A 22,096-nucleotide genomic window follows, 5' to 3' on the forward strand; every position below is an offset into this window, starting at 1 on the left:
TCCAGTATTCTCTTCATTTTCGTTTAAATTTCTTCATTTTCTGTTTCTTGACCCTTTCTTGTGCATCGTAGATCAAAATATTTTAATTTAGGAGAGATTTATGTATACTCCAGTAAGTATTTAAATCACTTATACAGGCTCCGCGTAAAATACGAAATCAATGCTTAAAAAACAAGTCACAATAGAAAGAAGAGTAAGTAAACATGGCAAATGTTGTAAACTATGGCACACAAACATTCATACACAGGGTCGGCCAGGGTTTTTGGGTATTCGGTATTCAGGGGCGTTTTAAATCGGGTATACGGTATATTGCAGCTTAAATATGGGTATTCAGTATATCACTTTCTTTGAATTTCAGGTATAAAGTATTCAAAGCTTCGATTATTTTTGGGTATATTTGGAGGAATTTGGGGTATTTTGGGGTATTTTGTCGATTTTTTTTCGGGTATATTGGTATTCCACTGCCCCCCCTGGCCGACCCTGCATACAATCTCCGAGGACTTTTCCGTGAGGCAACATTTTGCAGGATAGAGGCTTAATGTCGGTTATAACCTTACTCTCATTAAGCGTTTAAAAATAAGGGCATGCATGACTCAATGATCAGAAAGTTCATTTAATAAACCTTTGAAAGAACTCAGCCTTTCCTCTGTCATTTGTATGTTAGAAAAAAAAGTCATCTACTCAAAGGATGTGCGCCTAACTAAAAATAAAAAAGCATAGGTGGACTTCTTTGGATTTCACAACATCACGATGAATGAGAAATTTCAATAGCGATTAATATCGTTCCTTTGTCAGATTTAAACTACTTAACTTAACTGCACAATAATGCTTTTATCTAGATCAAAGCTGTTCATTATTTAAGGTCTGCCTTCAACAAGCTAAAAATGTTGTCGTGTCTGCCCTATTGGAATATTTGGTAACACCCGCATTCTTCGACAATCATATTATCAAGGGAACGTATTTCTACGGTTTCCTTTTCCAAATACAATATACGGATTGGCCGCAATTTGACCGGCACACAACAGGCAGCCATGCCATCCGTCGAATTTACTTTATTCTTCATGTTCAGGGTCACCCGTGCATAGTTGCATTTCCCCACGCACTGATAAGCATTGAAGCGGCGAGGATGCACGATGCTATCGTTTGCAGCGTTGACCATCCTATCCACTTTTCGGCAAGCATGTTCATCAGCTATATCTTCCACGTTCTTAGGATGAAGTCCTCGTAGTGATTCATCTATCTTACTTTGGGATTCCATTTTGTGGAATTCATTGTGGGCATTGGGAGCTAGAAGAGATGAAGAAGCAGAAAATGGAGTTTGAAAGCCGTTTCTAAGTCTTTTTTGTTCAGTGAGAGCAAAATTTGGTCAAGTCAGGATAAGCAGACTTGAAATAACGTTGTGCATATTCCAATGGAAATATCTTTGAAAAAGATGTAAACATACTCTCATGTAATCTTCATCCAACAGATCTTTTTTGATTCGAAGGCACACTAAGAAAAGCGTTTTGAAAACCAGTATCTCAGAAAAAAAAATTATGCTGATGTTTCTCGCCTTGGGCTAGGGTTAAGGTTAAGGTTAAGGTTAAGGTTAGTTTTATACTTTCCTACCCGCGTCTTGAAACAGAGAGGACGCTCCGTTTGGGCCTTCAGGTCCTAATAAGCTTTCGCACTCTTCAGTGCGCGAGCTTTTCGCTGGATGCTTTTGAACTGGAATTCCGTCTACAGGCGCAAACGAACTCAGAATATAGAGAACCAACATCACAAGGAAGAAGAATGGCTGAAACATATTGAAGAGTGATGCAAATTATCTACCCACAGTTTCTATCTTTGAATACCCACTGAAAACTAGCTGACGAAAGTTTGTGGGCACCTTAAATACCCTCATATTCTAGAACATGAGCGAAGATTGTAACAAAAACCGTCATAGCTTATGTTGCACATCTGGTTATAATCGTATTACTACTTAAAACTTCGAAAACTTGTTCTATATTGGAAGTTTTGTATTGTGATCTAAACTGCTCAGAGGAGGTCTTGAGAAAAGATTGAGAACAGAAAACCCTCTAAAGATATAACGCCACGTTGGTAGAGCTCTGTTAGTCGCTCTAAGTATTCTTTTGCGTCATAAATAGCTAATCTTTTAATGAGGGCGTCAACATAATAAACAGACCAACTGTCATGTCACTGTCACTCATCCCAATCAAATTTGAGCTAAACGCTTCGAAGTACCTACAAAACTGAAAAAACTAAGCCTGACGAGCTGAAGCTTGGTATTTTTAATGATAATGTTTGAAAATGTTAAAAACGCTTATCTTGTTATTAATTCAAACAAAGAAAATTCTTTCCTTACCAGATGTTTCTTTTGTAACCCACACCGCTAAGAGGTCTTTAAAATGCCGGTTAGGAAAGGAATAACGTGCAAATTAACATCTTGTCAAACATTGTTTGAGTCGCGCTAAGTATTTACTTTGTAAGAGGGCAAAAAGTTAATCAAAAGAGGAACTATCATGTTGCACTCCACTCTTGTCCCTTCATGGTCGCTGGATTGGTCATGATTTTATTCAGGCCTTATTTTCCGACTAATGCTTGAGTACTGTTCATTACTTCGAATATCGCTTTCATATTCACTTCTTAACCTGCAGTTCACATATATTTTTACAGTCAATTTTTCATCACCTTAGGCCTTATTTTCAGTACTACTTAAGTAGTGTCCATTACTGCCAAGAAAGCTCTCATAATCTCTTAACCCGTAGTTCACATTTATGATTTTCATACATTCACAGTAGTTTATCCGTCACTTTAGGCCTTAATTTCAGTACTGATTAAGTAGTGTTCACTAATGCGAAGATCACTTTCATATTCATTTGTATAGCTAGGCCCTAAATGCACCGGTATCGAAGAGGTCATGGGTTCAAATCCCGTACGGGCCATGAATTTTTTTCAGTTCTTATTTTCAACTACTAGTTCAGTTGTGTTCATAGCTGCGAGGATCGCTTACATCTGCAGAACATACTTCTTTTACTTGACGCAACTTCCGGGTGGTTAAAGCTGACTTGCGCCTATAATAAAATTGCAAAAAATACCGTCCGCTGTCTACTTGAAAGGATAGCGAAAGGTCACAACAATCATGTGCTCCTCTCCTGGTGAATGATATACATAGTTCAATTAGTTAGGCTTTTACGTGTACAGGATATCCTTCCATTAATCGTTCATTCACAACGATCAAATGAAAATGGGGAAGCGTTTATACCATTTTCTGCTCAGATTCACTCTGAGACACATTGTTACTGTGGCGCATTGCAATCGAGAAAATGTAGTTTATTTTTCGAACTTCTTATCATGTGGTAAACACGGATCTCCATTACTTAAACCATTAAACTGGAATGTTATCACCTCTCCGTCTCTGGGAGATTATAGCCCTCCAGCGAGGGTTATCAGCTCTCCACATCTTTGAAAACAATTGCCTCTTAGGAGGAATTAGATGTGGCGCATTGCAATCGAGAAAATCTAGTTTATTTTTCGAACTTCTTATCGTGTGGTAAACACGGATCTCCATTACTTAAACCATTAAACTGGAATGTTATCACCTCTCCGTCTCTGGGAGATTATAGCCCTCCAGCCAGTGTTATCAGCTCTCCACATCTTTGAAAATAATTGCCTCTTAGGAGGAATTAGATATCACCCCTTATGTACAGAAGGGTTATTACCCCCTAGTAGAATTATTACAGAGAGTTTGATCTACCAGCCCTGTTCTAAGCAATTTGTCTCTTCCTCAGCTATTTCACAAATTTGGTTCTGATCAGTAGTTTCACGATCATTTGATTTTGGAAACTCGATATATCCACTCTTTTAACCATGTTGATTACCACGTAGTATTATAAACTCTTCTTGTCCCGTAGGTATATCAATACAAACTTGTTCATAACCAATTATCACCTCTATAACTCAAAGAAAGCTGACTTTAACGCTCGCCATTTTCCCCCCGCAGGCATTATTTGTTTTGGTTTGGTATCCTTCACTGATCAAAAACCAGAAAACACTGAAGGATTTTCGGTCATTTTTACAAAATTAAATTACAATAAGTTGCTGAGGCAAACTTAAAATAACAAGAATGGTTTCAACAAGCTGAGGAGCAAAGCATATCTCGCTAGAGTCCATCTTTCGCATACCTCTAATTTTTTTAAAATTTAATTGATGGTGGGGAAACTCGTCTCTGAGGTAAGAATGAATGAATTGCTTTTGTCAGAAGATATATGCTGTTCAGTGCAGAGAAACTTTCTTAATTATTGTGAATCGATTAAATTTTGATGTTAAATTTTTTTGTTTTTAAGTGATTGGAAACTGAACTGAGAGCATGCCAATCTTCGTCTAGTAATAGCTTTCGCTGGACAAAAATGGCCTTCTGTTCCTTGGATAGTCTTTCAGTTTCATTGAGCACATCTCATGTAACTATATTATAGATTACGAGACTTTGTGCCAAGCAAACTGCGTTTATTAAAACCGTCGTCATATCCTCAGAAGAAATAATTACTGAAAGATCGAAAGTGTGAGTTAGTTTTTATAGAGTTGTCTTCAACGTAGAATTCTAGCACAACAGGTTGCTTTCTAATCGTCTTGCCACATATACTCTTACATACTATAAACTCTCTTAGTCCGAGAGAAAATACCCTTCTTTGCAAGGGGTATTTCACTGGTATTTAATTTCGAATAAAATGCTTTAACACTTTTACATAATAAAATGTCTGAACTAATACCAACAACAGTGATGTTGATGAACATTTTTACGTTCTCTTCTCCTAAACTCTTTTGCGTCGTTACTCATTGGCTTTACCCCAAGGAAGCTTATGACTGCTTATCACTAGAAACTCGCATGTCATCAACACCCATTCTGAGAAAATATAACCGTCTTGCGAAGGCCTTCTCTCCTTATGTTATTCTTATACCCACGGGGTTTGAATCCCTGAAGAAAACCGCTCGGCCAAAGAGAGGATTCTACACAACTATTAGGCACTTCTTTTCCTCTCTCTTTTTTTAATGCTTTCGTTTTCTGAGAACCTTAACTGATCGGAGCTCAGCTATAAAGCAAAATTTTTCTGTCGGCAATGATTTTTTCCTCATTTCGTTTGTTTGTTGAAGCTTTTCAATAAAATCACCTTCAGAATGCTTGTGACAAAATTTTCAAGACCAATAAAGACGATTAAGGAGAAAGTACTCTCTCTTATTGATACTGCTACTCAACTGAGGAATTTTATCCCTAAGGAATCTGATAACTGTCCGGCGGATGTCCTTCTACGGGATTTGCTTTGGATTGGGAAGCTACTCAGTCACATGAAATTCTTTTACACTGAAACATCTCGATGAAGTGGCAAACTTTTATTACTTTAATCTCTATCACTACAATGAAGAATTGTACTGGATGTCCAGAATACGCTAACATCCCATAAGGTTTTTAAAAGAATACAATTGTTAATCAGATCAGCATTGTTTATATTGGTAACAGTACCTTCGCTAAACGAAAACTCACGTAAATTACATGAAGGTGGCCTTAACAAGGTGTCCTCTGTTTAAAGTTTGCCCGACACTACACAAAAATCTTAACAGTTAATCGTAAGGACCAAAAAGTTTCACATACACCCGCATTCCTGAACAATCATATTATCAAATTTCCTCAATAAAACCTTCTCCTGCTGAAACACCAATAAAGAGACTGATCGCCACTTTATTGGGACGCAACAAGACCTGCTACCATAAGTTGGGTACCTCTTGTTCTTTGAGTTCAGGATTGCCATCATCAGTGAATAATTGTTAGGTTTGCACTTCCCCACACACATAAAAGCATTGAACCCCCAAGGTGCAATGACTAGATCAAATAGGGTACTATTCTGAAGATCCGAAAAGCTCACAAACATCGGCACCCTTCGGCAAGCATCAGCTTCATCTTCTTTCTTCTCTGGAAGAAGTTTGCGTTCTGTTTCCTTGCTTGAAAATGGTTCAATTTGAACTTCATTGTGCTTTTCAGCAGCTAAAACAAGATGAAAGTGAAATGATGGAATTTTCATCACAAAACTTTTCTTTTTCGGTCTTTGGGCTTAGGGATTATGCAGATCAAGTCGCTATAAGTATTGAAGATAAATTGTCTGTACTCTATTCATTTCCTGCAAGAAAACATGATTGCAAACGTCTGCCTTCCTTCGTAAAATTGTGATCCTCGTAACGTTGTGAGCTGAGAGCAAATAAACCATTAGATTTTTAAGTTTATCGATCATTTCAGAAACCTGCAAGTTTATGACAACGTTTCCTCATCGAACTAGTGACTGACTGGATACATTCAGAAAAATCGAGCGAGAGGAAATACATCGTTTAACTTACATCCTCCTTGAATTAGACTCGAAAAGTGCTTCTTTGGACCCTTCGTTTCAGGCGAGTTTTTCGGCTCTTCAGAACGCGAAGTTTTCTGTAAACGGTTTTTATGAAACATTCCCCTTCCAGACACAGTCAAACTCAGAATGAAGAGATGCAGTACAAAAAGGGACACGAACGGATTCAACATGATTACGAGCAAGGCAAAACTTAAGTAGAGTTTATCGTTCGAATACCTCCAGTTTATCTGATCAAAGCGGAAGGTTGAGGTGGCTTATAAAGTTTATTGTACACTTCAGAATCAAGAGAATCAACCAAAGGTGTCAAATTGCTAAATTCTTGTGCTATCGTGTTATTTCTTTTTTGAAAAACAAAAGTGGCTTGAGCTGAGAGAAGTGTCAGAGGAGGTCTCGAAAAAAGATTTGACTCAGCTACCTGATGAATGAGGGCCACAAAGATGCACAATCAGATTAGTTTAGCAGCCATGTCCCCCGGCCAGTATTGATGAAAAGCAGCAATTAGGGAGGATTCCTTATGATAAGCCAATGGTTAGTACTGTGCAGTATGCACCGGGTTCTAATTAACTGCATAAATGCGGTGTGATGTCAACGCAGAGCAAAAGAACAGTAGGAAGGCTCATCGGTTTTAGTACTTTGTCCCTCTATCTCTTCCTGTACGCACTTACATGAAGAAAGTCTACACAAAGTACTTAGGAAACATTTCCACTGACATATTTTCGTTATCTTCTTTTGTGAGAAAACTTCACATTCTTTTGATTATAGCTGGGTCGGTTGAATCAATGCATTCAAATGACTCAGCAAATTTGATGTCGTAAGTGAAGTTTAGGCACAAGGAGCAGAAGAGTCATATTTCACTATATTTCTCGTTAATTTCACAGCACACCTGCAACGCGCCTCAGTGTAAGAACGCTTTCAGTGTAAGATTTCAATTAATTAGTTTTTCCCACCGTGATCCGTCTCGCAAGTTAACAGACACAGGCAAAAATAAAGCATGATGTGCAAACATATAATAAATGAACAAACACATAAACTATACATAAATACATTAATAACGTGATAAAAAGAACCTGGGAAGATGTAAAAAAAAAAAAAAAAAAAAAAAATCCCAGAGTTCAAGCGTCGATTTATATTTCTAAATTCATTGTTTTATCTGTCGACTCACGCGGCAGGTCATGATATCGAAAAGAGCCTGCACGTAGTCTACGTTACGTGTCTGTACTATTCGTGACAATAGTCGGAGCGTAAAGCGTCCCTTCCGGAGCATGGTCGGTAAGGGAAGCTTTCCATACGACGCGCAAGATATCGAGTGTAGGAAACGAGATGAGAGATGATACTTACTTTTATGCGACTCGTTTGAATCCCGCTTCAACCAAAATTATTCATTGTGAACTTTTACCTTAAATGAGAAGTGGAATCTCACCTCGGGCTTATAGTTTAACTAACTTAGGATCAATTTGGACATTTTTTGAGGTACTTGGCACTTAATGACTCCCACTCTCCAGCTTCATGTGTGTGGGGAAAATAAAAAAGAGGGAAAAAATTATTAGAGATCCGGCTGAAAACTTTAATGAATTGCAGAGAACTCTCAGGTTTTGTGGATCTGAGCCCATCTCTCTCAAACAGTCACGTATTTCTGGGTGAGGCTCGATATTTAGTAATTCAGAGATCACCACAAAGTGTCTGCTATTTATCCTTCGAAACTTGAACTGGTTTCCAAGATTGATGTTGCTGTGCGATTTTTGCATCAACAACGAGTCCGAAGCAGAGGATTAATTAATACCCTGGAATGGGACAGAAAGTGCGTGGCCATAGGCAGCAAGTCATGACACGTGATGTGACTGGTATTTCGTGTCGTTAACTGATTATTTGATACCCTTATATGGAAGACTCCTTGTTAATTCAATCAAGTAGCACGGGTCAAGGCCAAAGTTAAAAAAATAGACAGTACAGCTATGGTCAACATAAGACCATTATTACAATAAAGGGGCAAAGCAAGACTGTTTGTTATGAAAGTGAGGAACATTTTGTAAAGGTGTATAAGGTTGTTGTAAAGTTGTATAAGATGTGTACGATGAGGTTCCAATTAATCTTTGGTCTAAAATTTATTTGCCTTTTTTTCGGTTTTATACCTTATTTATTTCCTTTTTATTAGGTACGGCAATGTTTGATATATGACTGAAACTGACGAACAAAATCCCTGATAAAATTACACCACAACGTATCTAAGGTTTAGAAACTGATGTGAGTGAATTAACCCCCTTAACTCCCAGAAGTGATTGAAAACTAACTTCTCCCTATAATAACTTAAATTTATCCAGCAAACAGGTCATGGGAATATTCAAACTTATCAGATCGAAGTTGTTACCTTGATCTGACACCAAATTCTCGTAACTTATTTACAAGGAAATGTGTAGCAGCCTGGGGGAGAATTAACAATAAGATCTTATTAGTTAAGGGGTTAACAGAAAATAAACGTACCCACTCGCTGAAGATCCTAACAGATACTGCACTAGGCTACCCCTCCCCACCCTCCCCACCCCCCTTAATTAGGTTTTTACGTGAACAGGATATCCGCCTCATTAATAGTTCATTCACAAAGATCAAATGAAAATAAAGGAAGCGTTCTCCCATTTTCTCTTGCTAAGTAAATTGCTTTCCCGGTATGCATGTTATTGTTATTTTTCACTTATCACCCATCAATTAAAGTTCATAACCCGATCGTTACAGCAGCAAAGTAAACAACATTCTGTGTACTTTTGCCTGTTTTTGTAGCTGTGTTTCGTGTAACCCCACGGACTCTTAATTACTGGTAAACACAAAGTAAATTAACCTCGCAAGGACGTTATCAATTCTATGCGCTGAGATTTCACAACCCTCTCCAGAGGGCAATCATCTCCTCTAAGCTCAAAAAAATCTTACCTCCCAAAGAGATATCTCACCTTTCAGTAAACAAGGGAATTATAACCCCCTAAACAGAATCAACACCTCTTCTTTGAGGAAGTTGACCTAAGATCCGCACTTTCATCAGGTTGTCTTTTTCTGTTTCCACACAAACATTTTTGTTGTATGACAGGAACTTTCAATTGATTGAAACTCAAGAACAGATTAAAAGGAAGGTTATTTACCTATCATGTTCCATTGATCCGTTTCGTCTGTTAGCTTTTCAAGTGCTCACATTCGTATGACTTGAAACATACTGATTTAAATGCTACTGCTGCTGAATTAGACGAGAGGTTAACGATTTAATCTTAATTATAAGTGTAAAGTCTTCTTTCAACAGAGAAATTTGAAGGTAAGAATTACATCAGGCGCGAATCGAACCACTGCGATAAAAAAGTCGGGTTTGTGTATAGCTTTAGATATCAGCTACAGTTAGAGTCTTTTAGGGCACTTCATCAGCGAATAGCTGATGAGCTTATGAAAATTTTGCTTTATAGTTTGCATTTTCCCGATAGGTATTGAAGCTCATGACTAAAGGATAGATAAAACTAAATACAAGACACAACATCCCAAATAATACTTTAAAGACCATTAGCTTAGAAAACAAATACTTCCCCATTCAAAAAGAGAACTGAAAACTCCTCATTCAGAGGGGATCCAGAAGGGTACTATTCTGAGACATTTGCATGGGAGAAGAGGTTGCCATTAGACTTACCGTTTTTAACGAGTTATTGCCGGTTTACTGTAGAGAACTAACTTCTCTACCAAACAGTTCTCAGTCGAAATTTTGTCTCTATTGTATAATATTACATACACATATATATTTTTTTTCACTCGATAACTCAATGTTGACTATGCTCATGATCGATTGACGTTTTGTATTTTGTATTGGGTACTGCATGTATTTTACATTCGGCAGCGAGTCAGTGGGTTAAACAACTATCATAATGATAATTAAGTGATTCTCTTCCAAGAAAATAAAGTCTTGATTACTCGTAGTAACTAAGAATTGATTCTGAAGAGCGAAAACTCCGATTTATTTTTCCAACTTCTTCATGAGGAATTAGGAATTAAATTTCACCCCTTGTATATAGAAGGGTTATTACCTCCAGTAGAATTATTACAGAGAGTTTAATCTACCAGCCTCGTTCTAAGCAATTTGTCTCTTACTCAGCTATTTCGCAAGTTTGGTTCAGTGGTTTCACGATCATCTGCTCATGGAAACTCGATATATCCACTCTTCTAACCCTGTTGATTATCGCGTAGCGTTATAAACTTTTCTTGTTCCGTGGGTTTATCAATACTTACTTGTTCATTACCAATTATCACTTCTATAACTCAAAAAAAGCTGACTTTAACGCCCGTCATTTTTTCCCCGCAGGCATTATGTGTTTTGGTTTGGTGTCCTTCACTGATCAAAAAACCAGAAAACGCTGAAAGATTTTCAGTAGTTTGTAAAAAAATTACTGAGGCAAACTCAAAACAACAGGTGAATAAAGGGGGTACGTTTCTTAAGAAACTGTAGTGCTGCGTCGGTGGGAGAGTATAGCAGTAATTTAGTGTTAGCAACTGAGTTAAAAACGTAAATTAGCCACCGTAAAGAGTAAAAAAGCTGACGTCTCGAGCTTTTTTACTCTTTACGGTGGCCAATTAACGTTTTCAACTCAGCTCAAAACAGTTCTCAGAAGCTCGTCCTTGAGGTAAGAGTGGATACATTGCTCCTATCAGAAGCTGTATGTTGTTCAGTGCAGAGAAACGTTCTTAATTACGGCGAATCAAATAAAATAAGTAAATTTGATGTGAAGTTTTTTCGTTTTTAGGTAATTCGAAACTGAATTGAGAGCATGCGAATCTTCGTCTAATAATAGCTTTCGCTGGAAAAAAAAATGGCCTTCTGTTCCTTAGATAGACTTTCGGTTTGACTGAGCACATTGCATGTAACTATGCTATAGATTAAGTGTCTTTGTGCCAAGCAAACTGTGTTCATCAAGACCGTCCTTATTTCCTTAGAAGAAACAAGTACTGAAAGACCGTAAGTATGAGAGTTTTCTTAATCATAGAATTCTAGCACAGCAGGTTGCTTCCTAATTGTCTTGCACCACATACTCTTGGATACTATAAGCTCTCTTAGTCCGAGAGAAAATACTCTTATCTGCAAGGGGTATTTCACTGGTATTTCCATTTCGAATAAAATGCCTTTAGATACTGAAACGTCTGAACTATTACCAACAACTGTGATGTCGATGAACATTTTTACGTACTTTTTTTCCTAGACTTTGTTGCATCGTTACCGATCGCCTTACCTTCAGGACCCTTATGACTGCTTAACACTAGAAACTTGCATGTCATCAAAACACCCACTCTGAGAAAATATCACCGTTTTGAGATGGCCTTCTTTCCATATGTTATTCTTATACCCTCAAGATTTAAATCCCTGAGGAAAACCGCTCGGCCAAAGGGAAGATTCTACACAACTATTAGGCACTTCTTTTTTTTTAATGCTTTTGTTTTCTGAGAACCTTAACTGATCGAAGCTCAGCTGTAAAGAAAAATTTTTCTGTGGACAATGGTTTTTTTTTCTCACTTCGTTTGTTTTCTGAAGCTGCAACGTATCTTGCATGTAAAAACCCAGAGACCTTTCAGTAAAATCACTTTCGTAATGCTTGTGACAAATTTTCAAGAGTAATAAAGACGATTAAGGAGAAAGTGCTCTCTCTTACTAATACTGCTGCTCAACTGGGGAATTTATCCCTAAGGAATCTGACAACTGTCCGGCGGATGTCCTTATACAGGATTTGCTTTGGATTGGGAAGCTTCTCAGTCACATGAAATCCCTTTACACTGAAACATCTCGATGAAGTGGCAAACTTTTATTACTGTAATCTGCATCACAACAATGAAGAATTGTACTGGATGTTCACAATACGCTAACATCCCATAAGGTTTTTTAAAAAAATTACAATTGTTAATCAGCATTGTTTATATTGGTAACAGTTCCTTCGCTAAACGAAAACTTTCGCAAATTACATGAAGGTGGCCTTATCGAGCGTAAAGGTGCCCACCGTTTAAAGTTTGCCCAACACTACACAAAAATCTTAACAGTTAATCGTAAGGACCAAAAAGTTTCACATACACCCGCATTCCTGAACAATCATCTTATCAAATTTCCTCAATAAAACCTTCTCCTGCTGAAATACTAATAAAGAGACTGATCGCCACTTTATTGGGACGCAACAGGACCTGCCGCCATCGGTTGGGTACCTCTTGTTCTTTGAGTTCAGGATTGCCATCATCAGTGAATAATTGTCAGGTTTGCACTTCCCCACACACATAAAAGCATTGAACCCCGAAGGTGCAATGACTAGATCAAATAGGGTACTATTTTTAAGATTCGAAAAGCTCACATACATTGGCACCCTTCGGCAAGCATCAGCTTTATCTTCTTTCTTCTCTGGAAGAAGTTTGCGTTCTGTTTCCTTGCTTGAAAATGGTTCAATTTGGACTTCATTGTGCTGATCAGCAGCTAAAACAAGATAAAAGTGAAATTAAGGAATTTTCATTTTCAAGACTTTTCCCTTTTGGTCTTTGGGTTTTAGGGCTATGCAGATCAAGTCGCTATAAATAAAAATTGTCTGTACCCTATTAAGATTGCAAACTTCTGCTTTCCTTCGTAAAATTATAATCCACGTAAAGTTGAGAGCTGAGAGCAAATAAACCATTAGATTTTTAAGTTTATCGATCATTTAAAAAACCTGTAAGTTTATGACAACGTTTCCTCATCGCATCAGTAACTGAATACATTCAAAAAATAGAGCAAGAGGAAATACATCGTTTAACTTACATCCTTCTTGAATTAGACTCTTAAAGTGCTTCTTTGGACCCTTCGTTTCAGGCGAGTTTTTCGTCTCTTCAGAACACGAAGTTTTCTCTAAACGGTTTTTATGAGCCATTCCTCTTCCAGACACAGTCAAACTCAGAATGAAGAGATGCAGTACAAAAAGGGACACGAACGGATTCAACATGATTACGAGCAAGGCAAAACTTAAGTAGAGTTTATCGTTCGAATACCTCCAGTTTATCTGATCTAAGCGGAAGGTTGGGGTGCCTTTATAAAGTTTATTGTGCACTTGAGAATAAAGAGAATCAACCAAAGGTATCAAATTGCTAAATTCTTGTGCTAATCATGGTACTTCATTTTTAGAAAACAAAAGTAACTTGAGCTAAGAGAAGTGTCAGAGGAGGTCTCAAAAAAGATATGACTAAGCTAGCTGATGAATGAGGGCCACAAAGATGCACGATCAGATCAGTTTAGCAGCTATGTCTCCCGGCTTCTTGACGACCAGTATTGATGAAAAGTAGCAATTAAGAAAGGTTTCTTCCTGATGAGCCAATTGTTAGTGTTATGCAGTATGCACTAGGTTCTAATTAACGGCATAAGGGCGGGTGTGATGTCAACGCAAAGCAAAAGAACAGCAGGAAGACTTATCCGTTTTCGTACTTTGTCCCTTTATCTCTTCCTGTCTACATAAGGTACTTAGGCAACATTTCCGCCGACATGTTTTCTTTATCTTCTTTAGTGAGAAAAATTCTCATTCTTCTGTATCGGTTGAATGAGTGTATTCAAATGACTTAGCAAATTTGATGTCACAGGTGAAGTATAGGCACAAGGAGCAGATTAAATCTGTATTTCTCGATAATTTCACAGCACACCTGCGACGCAACTTATTCACCCTAAGTACATATGAACGCCTTCAGTGTAAGATCAAAATTAATTTCCTTTTTTCCGCGGTGATCGGTCTTGCAAGTAAACAGACACCGGCAGAAATAAAGCATGATATGCAAACAAATCATAAATGGACAAACAAATTGACTATACATGGATACACAAATAACGTGATAAAAAGAACCTGGGAAGGGGTTAAAAAATTCCAGAGTTCAAGCGGCGTCGATTTATATTTATTAATTCATTGTTTTATCTGTCGACACACGTAGCAGATCATGGTTGGAGCGTGAAACGTCCCTTCCGGATCATGGTCGGTAAGGGAAGCTTTCCATAAAATGCGCAAGATGTCAAGTGTGGAAAAAGAGATAAGAGATGATACTTACTTTAATGTTACTAGTTTGAACCCGGCTGCAACCAGAATTATTCATAGTGAACTTTTACCTGTAATGAGAAATGGAATCTCACCTGGGCCTTAAAGTTTAACTAGCTTAAGATTAGTTTGGACTTTTTTTTAAGATACTTGATACTTAGTGACTCCCACTCTCCAGCTTCGTGTGAGTGGGGAAAATAAAAAAGAGAGGGAAAAAATTCTTAGAGATTCTGGTGAACTTAAATGAATTGCAGAGAACTCTTAGGTCTTGTGGATGTGAGCCCATCTCTCTCAAACAGTCACGTATTTCTGGGTGAGGCTCAATAGTTAGCAATTCAGAGATCACCACAAATTGTCTGCTCTTTATCCTTAGAAACTTGAACTGGTTTCCAAGATTGACGTTGCTGTGAGATTTTTGCATTCAAAACGAGTCCGAAGCAAATAAGGCAAAAGTTCAAGTTTCAGGCTGGCCCATAAAATTTTTGTTTTCTCCTTAACTCGATAGTGTTGAACATCAAAAGAATATCCCTTTTCACACTCGGATTAGAGCAAATGCGGTAAGCTACCTTCTTGCGACACACTGTTTGGTCTTTCACAACCTAGGAATCAAAATGTAAACACCCTCAACCGGTTTATCATGGCGGCCGAACTACTCTTTCCCAAGCTGGTGATTTTTGGGGCGTCAGGGCCAACTGGACGTCATTTGGTACAACAAGCATTGAATAAAGGTCACTTGGTTTCCGCTGTTGTAAGGAGTCCGGACAAATTTGACATCAGGTGAGTATATGGACTCTTGATTGTTTTCACTAAAGTCTCGCTCTCTTATTGTAGCGTGACGGGCGAACGTGCGAACGTTCGAGTTGAACCTTTGAGAACCTGGCCAGTTAAGTGACTCATCTACCATCATATTTCTCAAATTTTTAAAATTTACAGCGGACATCACTTGCAAAGCTGGTCGAATATAAACGATTGAATAAAATTTAATCGTAATGGAAACTATTCATTGTACAGCACACAAATGATTTTTAAGACAGTGTACGAAAGCGACTTGAACAAATGTTTCTTTGTTCCAGAGTTAGTTGGATCTGAACTTAAAGCATCTATCGGAAACTGCACGTGATAATGGCACTCGCTCGTTTTGTATTTTTCCTTTGTGATAACTTCCCTCCATTTTGTGAAAGAAAATAGGATAGGTTACATTTGCATTAAAAGTGCGTGACTAAGGTCACGCCAGCTCTTATATCACGCAAGTACTGTATGAGAGGTAAAAAGAATAAAAGCGTAATGCGAAGGAAAAAAAAAACTTAGTAGTGTTCTTCGCTGATTAAATAAAGGTACCTTCAAGTGTTTTCAAAGGATTCGGTGTCTTAGATCTTCCACTCGCTATTTTGGCAATTTTCACGATTGCCTTATCAACTAATTCCCCTTCACGAAATTATTATTATTTTTTAATGTATAAAAGTTTTTAAATAGCCCTTTACAGGTATTGTTAATGTCGTAGCTATAGTATTTATTTGCTTCTTTGATCGTCCATATCAGCGTGGAAAACTGGTTCATTTGGTTACTGATGAACAAGAAATCCCTTACACATAAGGCCTTATATTCTCTAGATGGAGAAGGAATTCTGAAGTAGTTTAAGGCAAATGGTTCTCACCTTTTTAATCTGCACAGCGTAAGACCTATTTCGCTTCTGAGCGATGATAATTACCTTGCGGATTTTATTACACAGACATGAAAAGTTGGAAGTCATAAAAGGAGACGTGTTTGACTCAGAGTCACTAAATCCCATTCTTCAAGACAAAGACGCTGTATTATCTTGCCTTGGTGCACATGGAACAAGTGTCTTTAAGCACACAACCTTGTACTCAGAGTCAATGAAGTCAATATCAGCAGCGATGGAGAGGTAAGTTTACTTTTTAGAGTGTAAACAGATTGTGGGTTCCCATAAAGAATGGTTTAAAATTATCCATCTATACAACAGGTGAGTTTGGGACATCAGTGAGAAAATGATACTATATTGCTGCATCACATAGCAACCTTCCACGAGAGCTCCCGAAAAAAGAGCGAACCCGAACCTTACGACCCAGCGTTTAATGCGCTTCTTAAAGGCCAAAACATCACTCACGAGTGTGTGGAGGTCAGAAGTGGTTTAGGAGTAATGCGGTAATCACCCTCCACAAAAGCGCGCGCTCGGATCGGTCAAGTCAGAGTCTACTCTTTGCCCATGGGTACGTGTAGGCTGCTGACGTGAGCAAATCATGACTAGTTTCGCGCACTTGTTTTGTCTGGTTACGAATGATTTGTTCAAGTAGAGGGAACTCTTTTGCTTCAATGTATCGATGTTATGTCATAAAACAAATGGTTAACACTACATCGCACACCATCGAGTTACGGATGCACGCGGGACGTTGAACAAATATTACGAGTGACCCGAAAAACAAGTGCGAAAACTAGTCGTTGCATTTGCATTTTCTTTTTTTCTCCTTGTCTTCTTTTGCTTTCGCGCACTTCAACAAGCTTCATATCACATTCACCTTTGTACACAAGCTTCATATCACATTTACGTTTGTACACAGCTTGAGGTAGTTTACTCACAAAAGTAATTTTCTCCGTATAGGAGTAACGTGGATAGATTAGTCTGCGTAACATCATGGGGCACTCAGAAAGAACCAGGAAATCCTAAACTTATGGAGTACTTGCTCAAGCCGTTGATGATGGCCGGATTCATACATGACATGGCATTGATGGAGAGGATGCTCATGGAAACAAAATTGAACTACACCGTTGTGCGTCCTCCAGGATTAAAGAATGGTGAATAAAATAATTAGATCTACGATTTGCAGTTGTTGTTTTTAGGCCTGACGATTCGCGGAATCTGGAGTCGAGGGGTCTAGGTGTAAGTCCTGCCCGGCTCTCTTTATCCCATAACTTTTTTATTCACTTTTTCCACCCTGGAGTATAAATTGTTACCAGATGACTGGCAGGTAGAGTGGGGGCAAGGAGTAATGGGGGGAGGGGGTCAATGGGTCAATGTCTGTCTCCGGCAGAATAAGGTACAAGGATTCCTTCTACTGGGCTGATCGACCCTTTTGTCTCTTTGAAAATTTGGGATGAGGGAAGTTACGAGCTCATTAGGTGTCTAATAGGAAGAAATCCACAATATTTTCAAAGCCCAACGAATTAGTCAGTGCGGAACTAGTCATATGATAAAAGATAATACCACTTGAGGCTAAATGTGTATTTCCTGATTGCACGAGATTCATTAGGATTTATCTCCTCACTCAGGTCCGGCCAAAGGAGATTACTCAGTACAAGAAGGGCAGATTGTCCCAAACACGTCGTGGTTCATACCAAGAGCCGATGTTGCAGACTTTATGCTATCGTCGCTTAATACCCCGGAATGGGACAGAAAGTGCGTGGCCATAGGCAGCAAGTCGTGAAACGTGATGTGACTGGTATTTCGTGTCATTACCTGATTATTCAATACCTTTATATGGAAGACTCCCTGTCAATCCAATCAACTAGTACGGATCAAGGCCAAGGTCAAAAAATAGACAGTACAGGTATGGTCGACATTAGACCGTTATTACAATAACGGGGCTAAGTTGTCAAAAGTGTTGGTTGTGAAAGTGACAAACATTTTGTAAAGGTGTATAAGGTTGTTGTAAAGTTGTATGGGATGCGTACGGTGAGGTTCCAATTAATCTTTGGTTTAAAATTAATTTACCCTCTTTTCGTTTTTTTCTTTATTTATTTCCTTTTTGTTAGGTACGGCAATGTTTGATATATGACTGAAACTGACAAACAAAATCACGGATAAAATTACACCACAACGTATCCAGGGTTTAGAAACTGATGCGAGTGACTTAACGGAAAATAAACGTACGCTCTCGCTGAAGAATGAACAAGAAAAGTCATAACATATACTGCACTAGGTACCCCCGTGTAGGATAGAGAATGACATCAAGCACTTTTACTTTCCTTTGAATCACGAGTTAAATTCATCAACCATACCATCACACTGACTTTTTCGTATTGATGTGAAGTTACGTTTTGAAGGGAACACAACAGTGGCGACGGTGGAGAGGGAAAATGGTATTGTCATTTTGAGTCATTTGCGAATGCGGTTCAGCTTCGACATTCTGTAATTTCGAACAGAACGCGAATTACTTCAATAGAAATGTAAAGTTTAAGATGTCATTGCACTATTTATCGTTGATATTATTATATCAGGGCTTCCTGTATTATCAAGATATCTAAAGTACTTTAAGTATTTACTTTGTGGTGCTAAAGGACGAGATCACTTTAAACCGATTCGAGGAGTGATCTTTGAAGTAAACTCGCAGAGTTTTAGTAAAACGATTTGTAGTGTGCATAACGTCTTTTCTTGGGAAGAAAGCTTCCCAGAAACATAAAGTTTGTGAAAAATTAAGTCTATATATAGGTGTTTAACTTAAAAAAACAAATGCTCTGTCCAGAGGTGCACTCCAAACAGGCTACCTACCTATTATGTTCTAAGATCATCTAAAGCCTTTTTCAGACGTTCTCTTCAGACACTTTTATTAGCTCATTCATGTGCTTGCACAATGAATGAGTATTGTGAGGGGCCAAGATGTGAACTCTTTTTGTAGACACTTTTTGCAGACACTTTTTGTAGACACTCTTTGTAGACATTTTTTGTAGACACTTTTTGTAGACCCGTTTTGTAGACGGAAGTAAATCGGACCGGAAGTGATTTGTGATGTTCCTCACCACCCCTCCCCCGTTCGTCTTAATTAAAGTCCAAATAAACTTCGAACTCGCTCCAATCAGCAAGTGCAAAGAATAAAATAAATCACAATTAATGTTTGTATGGTCTAATAATAAATAAATTAACAATAAGTCGCAATTTTGCAACGTCGTATGAGAAGCCGAAATGTTCGCAACTAGGGGTACCCTAAACAGTTTTTTGGCACACGCATTCGCTATCACGTGGACGAGACGGACCATCGAGGCAGCCATATTGGATAGTTGCTAAGGTTATAATTTTGCGTTGAATTGCATTGGAAAGTCGTGGTAAGTACGTAAATCATTGCTTTATTATTGTGCTTTTCCCTTGGAGTTCTTCAACCTACAACGCACACATCAATAATAGCGGACAAGATAGTCACACTAAAACATTTAAGCTCCTGTTTCGGCCCAGACTTGAGGCTCGCCCGTACAATAACTGCTGTACAATTTACTTTACAATTTGCTTTACAATCTGCAATACGAACCACGAAACAATCTCTCATTTAAAACTTGCTTGAAATGGCTACCAGTCACATTAGATCAATCACAGGAAATATTATCAAGTTTATCAAGACGAAGCTGTCCTTCTTCGCCAATAAGATTCGCTTGCTCTTTTCCAAACCACAGGCAGCAACATCGACCTCAACAACACACGTGGGCGAGTTAAATGAATCACAAGATGAACAAACCGTTCTAAATGTCAGCAACTTATGTTTTCAAGTTATTATGGATGACAAAATTGTAAAATCAATTGAACTTGGTGGTGCTGACTGACATTCACACAAACAATAGAACTTATGGTTAAAATTTGCTACATTCTTTGCACAAAAAGGAGAAGTTAACGAAAGCGTTTGCAATTTATGTGCTGTTTATATTGTTTAATATTCTTAATGGAAAGAATTGCATTGAACTTGATAATGCTCAATTACCAGAGAACCTGCACAGGTAGTTTTCCCATTGTTATTGTTACTGTTACTGTTGTTTGTTTTTTTTTTCATATATTCTTAATGGAAAAAAATGCATTGAACTTCATAATGCTTAATTACCACAGAACCTGCCCAGGTGGTTTTCCAATTGTTATTGTTACTGTTGTTTTTTTAATTATTAAAGCTATTGTTTAATGTTACGATTTCATTGTTGGAAAGATGGTAACTTTTTCACTACCATATATATAAAACTAAGCATGATGGCAACTCTTAATCACAGAAAACAAATAATAAAATATTTTACTTTCTTTCTTAGTATCCTTCAGAACTTGATTTTATCCTAAATTTTAATAAAAATATCTACTGCCCTCATTCCATTCCTAACAGTGTTATTGTTACTTTGCTCTGATTGCGTAATTTTTAATGTAGACTAATTAACTACTTGCTTGTAAATAGTCAGCATGAGAAGCACTGTTTAAAAAAAATGCATAATACTCTTGTATCTGAGATTATAACACTGCTCAGTTTCAATTACCATAATTTTGCTGTTCATGTTTTTATCTCATTTTGAAATAAACTTATCTTGTGTTAACTTCAATTATTTATGTGAATGTGGCAATTATATCAAGACACTGTCCATTTTTTATGACACATGGGGATCCTCCTGGTGTTTAGGGGAGATGCATGTAAAAAAATGGGGCTTCACAGGAGGGGACATAGGCCAAGAAATTAGCCTCTGAATGGGAGGTCACCCCAAATAATTCCCATGACTAGCACTAACAGATACAATAAAAATTATCCATTACATGAATGAGCTGGCTCTCAGAGCCCTTTGATTAATAGCTTTGAGGTTTGTTTGATTGACCAGCTTGCTATCGCAGAGTGCTAGGAAACCGGCTAGAAAATCAAACTGAACTTCTTGGATTAGGAAAGTGGCCTGTTCAAGGCAATTAGTGAAAAGATGGGACGAATGTCAACGTCTTCGCTTCGAGCTTCAACCGCGTCTGGTTCTTCGCGCGCCTAGTTTGCTAACAGAACGCCCAATTTTGGGTAAACAATCCCACGGTTAAAAGGAGTTTAAAATCTTATTCACTCTAGCTATCTCTACATATCCGAAACTTCAGTATTCTCGTGATCGAGGAGACTGGTGGGCGTTTGGGAGACAAAAACATAGAACACTTACCTCAACAAGAATAATTAGGCCTGACCCCCCAATAGGTCAAAACCTCGCGTCAAGTTGGTTAGAACATGATCGGCCAGCCCACGAATACTGTCGAGCCATTTATTCTTTTTTAATTTTTAATCGGTAAAGGAAAGAGCAAGGTCAGACTTTTTCGCTTCATCAAAAACGACTTCTCTGGATCGGGCTTTCTCTTAGATTTGCCACAAGGCGACTTTTATTTTTGACCGTTTTAAAGACTTTTGTTTCTTAATGTTGTGGGAAATATGAAAAATCCACCTCTTCTTTGCGGTGCAATACGTGCTGGATAAACGAAAAATGCAAATCGAGATCCCGCTCGAAAGTCCGCGAAAAATACATCAAAACTCTGCCGGAGACCACCGGATTATTACACCTTTCACTACATGGTACAAGCTGCCCCAAAATACTCTTTCAGCCGTATCTCGCATTACATTTAAGATTTTTTGCTTTTTTTTTTCCGGAAAATTACACTAGGACGATTTCTTTAGCTAGAGAGCAGAAAATAAGTTTTTAAAGCAACATCGATAAATCTTGTTAAGGGATTGCCAAGCAAAGCAGCAATTGACACAAATCAACTCAACGAAGGTCAAGAGGAACTTCAGATAGCAACAATCACTGTTCTTTCGTTCCCTTTTTCACGTTTTCCCCTTGGACAGAGACAATGCCCCGATGCCAAAAGGAACGATGGCAGAAGACTGCACAGATGACGCGATGTGAGCGCAAACCGAAATCACCAGCGATCTCAACCGATGAGAGATGCGATGACACCTGAAAAAACTTAATTTGAGT

The 22,096-nt window shown here is 38.1% G+C and overlaps 4 protein-coding genes across 4 annotated transcripts; 1 reads left to right on the plus strand and 3 right to left on the minus strand.

Annotated features, from left to right (window-relative positions):
• Positions 1-599: 599 nt before the first annotated feature.
• On the minus strand, positions 600-3,284 carry LOC113669048 (growth/differentiation factor 6-B-like). The gene is made up of 2 exons (XM_027185040.2): positions 1,609-3,284; positions 600-1,287 (listed from the first exon to the last, which is right to left on the minus strand). The coding sequence occupies exons 1-2, from the start codon at positions 1,784-1,786 to the stop codon at positions 902-904; spliced, it is 564 nt and encodes a 187-aa protein (XP_027040841.2). The 5' UTR covers positions 1,787-3,284; the 3' UTR covers positions 600-901.
• Positions 3,285-5,355: 2,071 nt separating this feature from the next.
• LOC113669028 (bone morphogenetic protein 4-like) lies at positions 5,356-8,902 on the minus strand. Its single transcript, XM_027185017.2, has 2 exons — positions 6,367-8,902; positions 5,356-6,019 (listed from the first exon to the last, which is right to left on the minus strand). The coding sequence occupies exons 1-2, from the start codon at positions 6,545-6,547 to the stop codon at positions 5,622-5,624; spliced, it is 579 nt and encodes a 192-aa protein (XP_027040818.2). The 5' UTR covers positions 6,548-8,902; the 3' UTR covers positions 5,356-5,621.
• A 3,322-nt stretch (positions 8,903-12,224) lies between these two features.
• Positions 12,225-13,413, minus strand: LOC113669029 (bone morphogenetic protein 2-A). The gene is made up of 2 exons (XM_027185019.2): positions 13,159-13,413; positions 12,225-12,840 (listed from the first exon to the last, which is right to left on the minus strand). The coding sequence occupies exons 1-2, from the start codon at positions 13,337-13,339 to the stop codon at positions 12,443-12,445; spliced, it is 579 nt and encodes a 192-aa protein (XP_027040820.2). The 5' UTR covers positions 13,340-13,413; the 3' UTR covers positions 12,225-12,442.
• A 1,616-nt stretch (positions 13,414-15,029) lies between these two features.
• Positions 15,030-19,297, plus strand: LOC113669042 (flavin reductase (NADPH)). The gene is made up of 4 exons (XM_089180258.1): positions 15,030-15,187; positions 16,140-16,313; positions 17,028-17,221; positions 17,696-19,297. Exons 1-4 carry the CDS (start codon positions 15,048-15,050, stop codon positions 17,848-17,850), a joined length of 663 nt encoding a protein of 220 aa, XP_089036384.1. The 5' UTR covers positions 15,030-15,047; the 3' UTR covers positions 17,851-19,297.
• Positions 19,298-22,096: the final 2,799 nt, after the last annotated feature.

Source organism: Pocillopora damicornis, chromosome 8, assembly GCF_964200805.1.
Source record: "Pocillopora damicornis chromosome 8, jaPocDami1.2, whole genome shotgun sequence".
NCBI classification, from domain to species: domain Eukaryota; kingdom Metazoa; phylum Cnidaria; class Anthozoa; order Scleractinia; family Pocilloporidae; genus Pocillopora; species Pocillopora damicornis.

Bases quoted from the DNA above. Each gene is read 5' to 3' on its own strand.
- LOC113669028 (XM_027185017.2), bottom strand. From the start codon at position 6,547: ATGTTGAATCCGTTCGTGTCCCTTTTTGTACTGCATCTCTTCATTCTG. The intron at 6,020-6,366 runs GTAAGTTAAACG...ATCTTGTTTTAG, and splicing joins GAGTCTAATTCAAGGAGGAT to CTGCTGAAAAGCACAATGAA.
- LOC113669029 (XM_027185019.2), bottom strand. From the start codon at position 13,339: ATGTTGAATCCGTTCGTGTCCCTTTTTGTACTGCATCTCTTCATTCTG. The intron at 12,841-13,158 runs GTAAGTTAAACG...ATCTTGTTTTAG, and splicing joins GAGTCTAATTCAAGAAGGAT to CTGCTGATCAGCACAATGAA.
- LOC113669042 (XM_089180258.1), top strand. From the start codon at position 15,048: ATGGCGGCCGAACTACTCTTTCCCAAGCTGGTGATTTTTGGGGCGTCA. The intron at 16,314-17,027 runs GTAAGTTTACTT...TTCTCCGTATAG, and splicing joins ATATCAGCAGCGATGGAGAG to GAGTAACGTGGATAGATTAG. The intron at 17,222-17,695 runs GTGAATAAAATA...CTCCTCACTCAG, and splicing joins TCCTCCAGGATTAAAGAATG to GTCCGGCCAAAGGAGATTAC.
- LOC113669048 (XM_027185040.2), bottom strand. From the start codon at position 1,786: ATGTTTCAGCCATTCTTCTTCCTTGTGATGTTGGTTCTCTATATTCTG. The intron at 1,288-1,608 runs GTAGGAAAGTAT...CATCTCTTCTAG, and splicing joins CTCTCTGTTTCAAGACGCGG to CTCCCAATGCCCACAATGAA.